Here is an 8,030-nt window from a genome sequence, read left to right as displayed (position 1 = left end):
TGGCCAAGTTGTGTGAGCTAGCCTACATGACTGGTGCGTCGGTAACAGCCATAGGAAAGGGTTGTTACAAACCATATTATGTGGTTAAATTTTGTATCCAAACATTCACATATCCAAATTCTTGTACCTATGGTTTTTTTTAATTCCTTTGTATTTTATTTTATTTTATATTCTTTAATCATAAAAACCAAAGCATTTACACTTTGACAATTAGCAATAAAATTGCATACTTTGAAAAAAAAAAAAAAAACACATGTTAGTCTAAGATGAAAGTAATAGATATCTTTATTACTTTTTTAGCAACGGAAAAGATCCTTTCATTTTCATTTTTTGATTGAGCAATTTGAGAATATAAAATTTGTATACATATAATGAATTAATATATTTAATTATATTATACTAATTATAAGTTTACTATATATATATATATATATATATAAGTCTTCTTACAATTTATATTAATTAATATTAGTATGTACCTAAACTCACTGCAAAAAAAATAGGCTTTACCGATGGAATGAATTTTGTCAATAATTACCAATAGATTACTGACGAGAGAAGAATATGAGAAAAATTGATGGATTACCGATGAAAATACAGACGAAACTCAATCTGTCGGTAATATAATGGTGCATGAATAGTAAAATGGCCTAAAATTTACCAACATAATTATTCCGTCGATAATATTTTCTTGATAGAATTTACCCTCCATTTTACTAATGGAATAAATGGTCGGCACTTTGGTGACATTATCGACGGATTTACAGACGAAAATTTCATCAGTATTATATTTTTATTTATTGACGAAATATTCTGTCGATGATTCTGTTGATATTATATTTTTATTTATCGACGAAATATTCTGTCGGTAATTGATAATTAAAATTTGTAAGCGGGTGTTTTCCCCCTTTCTATCCCTATTTTAGTTACCGACAGAATCTTTCGTCGGTGATTCTGTAGGTAAGTAAAATAAAAATCCCTGTACGGGATATCTCCCCTCATTTCTCCCTTTTTCTCTTCTCTCTTTTCTGCTCTCTCTTCACTCTTTGGCTGCCTTGTCGTTCGGCCCACCTGAGCATGCCTTTTGCCAATGACCAATGCCCCACACCGACCACCACCCAAGCCTACCACTTTTGAATCCCCTTCCTCACTCTTTTCCCATATCTCTAATTGCCCTTTTGCATTTGAGTCTCTCAATTTTGCTTCAGCTAATGGTGTGTTTGTGTTGCCCAAAAGGTAAGGTTTTCTTGCTTTTAATTTACCATATATTTGGGTTTAGATTTTATTATTATATTTGGGAATAATCTTGTTGGTAGATTTTGTTGATATTTAGGGTTTAGGTTTGCTTGTATTTTAATATTGTTGTTGGTATTTTGGTTGTCCAGAGTGTTGATTCATGGTTGTTGTTTATATTTGGAATAATGTGTCGATTAGTGGTTGGATTAGTTGATTGCTAGTATTTTGTATTAATTCTAGTTGTATATGTGATTCATTATTGCTGGTATTTTAATTGGGAATAATGTGTTGGTTCATGGATGCTGGTATTTTGGCTGTTGAATATATTGATTCATGGTTGTTGTTTATATTTTGGAAATAATGCATCGATTCATGGTTAGATTGATTGATTGTTGGTATTTTGTATTAATTATAGTTGTATATGTAATTCATTGTTGCTGGTATTTTAATTGAGAATAATGTGTTAGTTCATGGATGCTAGTATTTTGGTTGTTGAATATGTTGATTCATGGGCATAACTAAACATTCATAGATTTTTAGGCACGAAATCTTTTAAATTTTTAATGATTAAGAAAATTAGTAAGGTTTTATTAAATATAAATTTAGTAATAAAGAAAATTGGTAATTAAGCAATTAAGAAAATTAGTAAATACCTTAAAATTTATAATTATTTAATTAAGTAAGGTTTTATTAAATTTATGAAAGAATTTCACTAATCAAATGAAAAAATGTTTTAGTAATTGAGGAGTTAGTTAAATTAGTTATTAAGAAATAAATTAAATAAGTAATATTAGATAATATTTCATTTAATTAAATTAATTTAGGGTTTAGGGAATTAATTACATAATTTAATTAATTATGAATAATCATGTATTGATAATTAAGTAATTAATTGAATTAGTTAATTTAGTAAAATTTAGGGCGTATTTAAAATAATTAAGAATTTATTAAATTAATTAAATGTTTAGTAATCAAGTAATTAACTAAATTAGTAATATTATTCATTTTAAAAATATTTAAACAAATTAAGATGTTAATTAATGACTTAATTAAATAATTTATTTAGTTAAGTAATGTAATGTGTTATAAGTAATTAAGCCATTACTTAAATTTGTAATATTATAAATAAAAAATTAAACTAATGAAATAAAAGAAAATGTTTGAGTACTTAAGCAATTAACTAAATTAGAAATATTATTTAATTTTAAAAATATTTAAATAAATTAAGGTGTTAATGAGTTAATTAACTAATTATGAAGAATCTTGAATTACTAATTAATCAATTAATTAAATTAGTAAATTTAGTAAAATTTGAAATTATTTAAATTAATTAATGTTTTATTAAATAAAATCAATAATTAAATTAATCAAATGAAAAAATGTTAGTTCTACTTAAGCAATTAACTAAATTAGAAATATTATTTAATTTTAAAAATATTTAAATAAATTAGGATGTTTAGTGAGTTAATTTAATAATTTATTTAAGGTTTAGGTTTTAATGTAATATGTTATAATTAGTAATTACACAATTAATTAAATAAGTAATATTGTATAATATTAAATTTATTTGATGTATTCCTTCAACTTTTGGTAGATTAAATTTCTGTAAGACAAAGGGGTGGTCACGTGAACTAGTTTGCAACTGAAAGTTCTGTGGTACGTATGAGTTAAAACTTGCTTTTTGTTTTCTCAAATTAAAACTTAGATTAACAATCTAAGTTTTAGTTTTAACAGTGGAGAAGTACATGTTTTGCAAAAGCTAAAGTTATGGCTTCCAACCATGGCCAGAGATCAGATGCTAATAGCAACCTAAACTTTAGGTCCAAAAAACCTCATTTGTTCAAGATAATATTCAAAAATGCTATTTAGCATAGAAAACTGGTGAGTAATCTTTTCTCAGTTATAAAACATAATTTTGAATGTGGTTCTAAAGTCTGTTGTATGAAAGATATTATTGGCATCCAAAAGACTTTGAAATCACATTCAGAATTATATTTTATGATTAATTGAGAAAAGATTGCTCACCAGTTTTTCATGATCAATTGCATTCTTGAGAATTATCTTAAAGAAATAAAGTTTTTTAGACATAAAGTTGAGGCTACCATGATTATATTTCTGGCCACTGTAAGAAGTCATAACTTTAGCTTTTGTAGACCACTTCTCCAATATTCAAGCTATAGCTTTGATTGTTGATCTAAGTTTTAATTTGAGAAAAAAAATAATTTACCGACAAAATTGTTCGTTGGAAAATACTGATGGAAATTAGTGACGAAATTCTCCAATTACCGACTATAAAATCGGTTGACGGAACGGACCCTTTGCCAATAGAATTACGAATGAAAATTTTGGTTGGTAAATTATCGATGGGATTTTCCATTATTGATGAATTTGCTTTTACCGACAACAGTACCTACAACCAAATACCGACAAAAATTTCTGTCAATAATGTAACATATCGATAGAATCATAATTATTACTGACGAAAAATTTTGTCTGTAATAACCTATTTTTTAGTAGTGACTACTATTAGTTTTTGTTTAATATATTGTTAGATTTTATCATCTATTTTTATAAAATTAAAAATTTACTATGTTATTTTTATAAACTTTTTAATTTTATAACATTAATGAATTTGGAACAATTAATTTATAATTTAGGATTCAATAACGTTTTAAAAATATTTAAAAGAATAATAACAAAAGGAAAACATATTTAAATTTTTAATATTATAAAACTCAGTATGTATATATTTAATTTTATTAACATATTTCCTATAAAAGATTAATAAAATTTTAAAAAATTCTTAATATATTTTAAATAAAAAATTTAAAAATAGTAATATCGATGAAACTTTCCAACAGAATATTCTGTTGGAAAATTTTCATTGGTAATGTCTTTTCCCAATGAAAAATTTCATTGGAAAATTTAGCGAGTTTTAAATTTTTAAAATTTTTTTGGCACCTTAAACTTTCTGGCAAATTTCCAACAGATTATTTTCCATTGAAAATTTCCGACAAAAATCTGTCGAAAAGTTTGATGGGAGTAAATTTTTTTTGCACCAAAAAAATTTTCGACGAATTTTCAATAGAATTTTTCTGTTGGAATTATTCTGTTGGAAATCTGTCGAAAAAAGTCAAAAGAAATATTTGCAAGAATTCTGTTGAAAATTTCCAATGAAATTTTTTCTGTCTGAAAAATTCAGTTTTCTTGTATTGACTATGCCTTTTATGGATCAAGTACAACCACTCTACCTTTTACTTTGGTTAAGGTATAACCATTCAAACACTACATTTTCAATTGGTTAAGGTATAACCACTCACAAGTATACAATAAAAGAGATGAGTATAGCTGTAATGCCTTTCAAAGGCTTAGTAGCAAATTAAGTACAATATTTGGTGAGAAAGAAAATTGGAATTGAAGGCTCAGTAAATGATACAATAGTAGACTTAAATGCTTTAAAAGGAGAACAAAGAGTATTGAATGGTTGTAGCTAAATTCTTCTATTGGATTTGTGTTTTGGAGTCTTCCAACCTTCATAAATGTGGTAAGAGCTTATGTTTTTAGTTGTTGAAGCTTCTTGAGACAATTGAGAGAGCATTTAATGTTGAAATAGCTATTTAACTCTTCAATCCAAGGCTCCAATTATCATATTGTATCAATATATGTAAGAATGTATCAATACATTGCTGATTTTATTTTTGACAACCAGTGGAAATCTATCGATACATTTTGTAATGTATCAGTCGAATTTAGACAGAATGTATTCTGTGAAAATCTTGATACTTTTGGCTAGGCTGCAAGGGTTTGATCATTTTGAAAAGAAAATCTATTGATACATTTGCTAATGTATCGATAGTTTTGAGGCAATGAGCATTTTTTTAAATTTCTGTTGATACATTTTAAGGATGCATTGATAGATTGAGTTTGACGTTACCAGTTTTGACTTTTCTCAAGAAAATGTATCAATAGATTTTTATTTTTATCGATAATTGCCTAAATGTATGAATACATGATGAAAATGTATGAATAGATTTGAATCAATAAGCATTTTTCAAAGTCTTTCTTCATTGTTTTTTTTTCAAACTCATTTGAAAGTACTAAGGGATGTCTGGGCTCAATTTATCAGTACTTGGAAGAAATTTTGATTATTTTCCTCTGTCATTTTAAAATATGGGTTCAATTTGAAAGCTATAGAGCTAACACAGGTGAATATGCACATGTTGAGAATGGTTGAAAAGCTGTTTTTGATTGTTGGTTTTAATTTGAGGCTATGGGTTAAACCTGAGGTAAAGTTGTTGAACTCAAGCTTACGTACCTGGTGATTATGCACATGTTAAGAATGGTTGAAATGTTGTTAACGATTGCTGGTTTTTGAGGCTTTTGGGAATGGTGTTTTTGCTGGATTATTTTGCTGTAAATGCATATCTCTTGTTCTTATAGCCTTGTATGCGTCAGTTTTTGTACAGGCGTATATTACGGGGGCTGTCTCGTGCTAATCCTTGTCTGTGATAAGGCTCAATCTGGGTATTGACAGGGTATACTTAACGGGCAATGGCTCTTTTTGTTTGCCTTGTCTGAATTGTACAGGTTCACTAATGAAATTCTACATACCTTTCAGAAAAAAAAAAAAAAATTAACGTTAGAGGTGATTAAACTAACAAAATTAATCAGGTGCCTTATTATGAATTTTTTTCTTTTTGACTCACCACTGCTAGCTATTGGCCGCATCATGTGCAAACTGCAGAATAAGACAAGAAAATTAAAATAAAGTTCATCTTTCTCTCTCTCTCTCTTTTTTTAACTTGATTTTTAGTACGATTGCTTTTTTTTTTTTCTGAGATGAGGCAGTACAATTGCATTTGATTTCATGTTATAGTATTGAACAAATTTAAGTGCCATTAATATTGTTGAGAGAGTACCCCTAACTCAGATTTGGAGGCACACCATATATGGGTACGATTGAAAGAGAACCCCAATTTGATTCATTTCAGATTCTCTTCTTATAGGACACGAGGCAATAAAAATACTACACAACAAGAAAGAAATAGAAGAAGCAGCAGAAAGCAAGAAACCCAAAATGCCATTTTTGAGAAACCGATTTTAATTTTCATGGAGATGAGACAACTACGAGTCTCCTAGCATATTGGCCGAATAAATAACTCCAAATGCTCCATACATATGTTATTATGTAGCAACGTGCTGTCAGTATATCTGAGTCCACAGTCAACTAGATTGAATACATCATCCAAATAGTTCTTGTTCTCATCATCATTTTCACTAACTCCATCACTGCTTCCACTATTACCATCCTTATCCGTGTTTGGATATCGAACAAAATGATCACTTTCCCAATTATTCGAAAGAAAATTTGAGAACCCTTTGATCAAGTCATCATTTCCTGCATAACAAGCTCCCATGCTCCATGCCTGTCCAGCCTCAAACTCCATATCTTGGAATGTGGCGAACCCTTCATTTACATCATTTGAATGAAACGATGCAATATTGCAGTTGGTTGATGATGCAGGGATGTTCTGCAAATTCAATGTAGATGTTGGAGAATGAAGATTGCTGCCATGATCGCCACCGTTATTTTCGATTACTATTGACTTGAGTTGTACTCTTTGCCATGCTTTTAGTATATCAAGGCAACGTGGGGAGCCAAGTCTGGAAGCTATTTTGTTGACCCGCTGAGTGGGGGGAGGGCCTGGTAAGCCAGCTGCAGGGTGCTGATAATTTTGTCGTAGTTTTGATGACTCTCTAACCAGCCTCGCTTCAGCTTCAAGTCGAGCACTCTCCCATTGAGCCGTGTGCGTAAGGTTTGACAGCTTCTTGGGCTCACCATTTCCTGAGCCAAGAACTGCAACCACTGGCTTATGAGTAGCAGGATCGATCCCCATCATGGCTAATCCTTTCTTTATATGTGTGTTCCAATAATTCTTGATTTCGTTATCTGTTCTCTTAGGTAGATGGGAGGCAATTGCAGACCACCTAAAGCAAGTTGGGAAACATACTCAATTTAACAACAAATTTGCAATGCTCAAGTTAGCTAATATTATAGCTTGTGTTGGAGAAACATAAGCTTCTTTAATACCTGTTGCCTAGAAGAGCATGAAGTTGAATGATGGTCTTTTGCTCATCTAAACTGAACTTTCCTCTCTTGATATCAGGTCTGAGATAATTAATCCATCTCAGTCTACAGCTCTTCCCACATCTTTGAAGACCTATGTATACAAACAAAAACAAACGTGCCATTTATAAGATCACTAGCAATTAAAGAATATTTGGTTAATATATAAATGGAAACTTAAATTTTTTCCAAAGGACTAAGAAGAAAGGATGAGAAACTTCACCAGCTTTCTCTGGTAAGGAACGCCAACTTCCATGGCCATGTTTTTGAATGTAAGCCATGAGCTTTTGGTCCTCTTCCGGTGTCCACGGGCCTCGCTTCAAGCCGGTTGCGTCGCAGCAAGGAGACCTTCCCATTTGATGCAAAAGAAGGCGAATAAAGGGTATTGGTCTGTAATTGGCTAAAACGCAGAAAAATAAATGTTTAAGCAATGGTGAGACGTTGACCACTTGCCTGAAGATGGTAACATGGTGTGTAAGTTGCACTATTTATGGAGACAAGAAGACACATGGCATTAAATTGTTTCATTGGGTATTACAAAAATACCCCTCCTTTTTCAGAAGGGATTGTTTTTTCAATTTTAATATCAAATTTCTGAATGGCAGTTTGAACATACAGGAATGCCAAACCATACATTTACTTTGGGGTCCCATTTTCTAGTGTACTT

At 30.0% G+C, this 8,030-nt stretch overlaps 1 protein-coding gene across 1 annotated transcript; it reads right to left on the bottom strand.

Annotated features, from left to right (window-relative positions):
• Positions 6,256–7,734, bottom strand: LOC18604736 (transcription factor MYB51). Its single transcript, XM_007037347.2, has 3 exons — positions 7,587–7,734; positions 7,328–7,457; positions 6,256–7,224 (listed from the first exon to the last, which is right to left on the bottom strand). The coding sequence occupies exons 1-3, from the start codon at positions 7,717–7,719 to the stop codon at positions 6,372–6,374; spliced, it is 1,116 nt and encodes a 371-aa protein (XP_007037409.2). The 5' UTR covers positions 7,720–7,734; the 3' UTR covers positions 6,256–6,371.

This window comes from Theobroma cacao, chromosome 3 (genome assembly GCF_000208745.1).
Source record: "Theobroma cacao cultivar B97-61/B2 chromosome 3, Criollo_cocoa_genome_V2, whole genome shotgun sequence".
NCBI classification, from domain to species: domain Eukaryota; kingdom Viridiplantae; phylum Streptophyta; class Magnoliopsida; order Malvales; family Malvaceae; genus Theobroma; species Theobroma cacao.
This window is presented reverse-complemented; position numbering and strand designations above follow the sequence as displayed.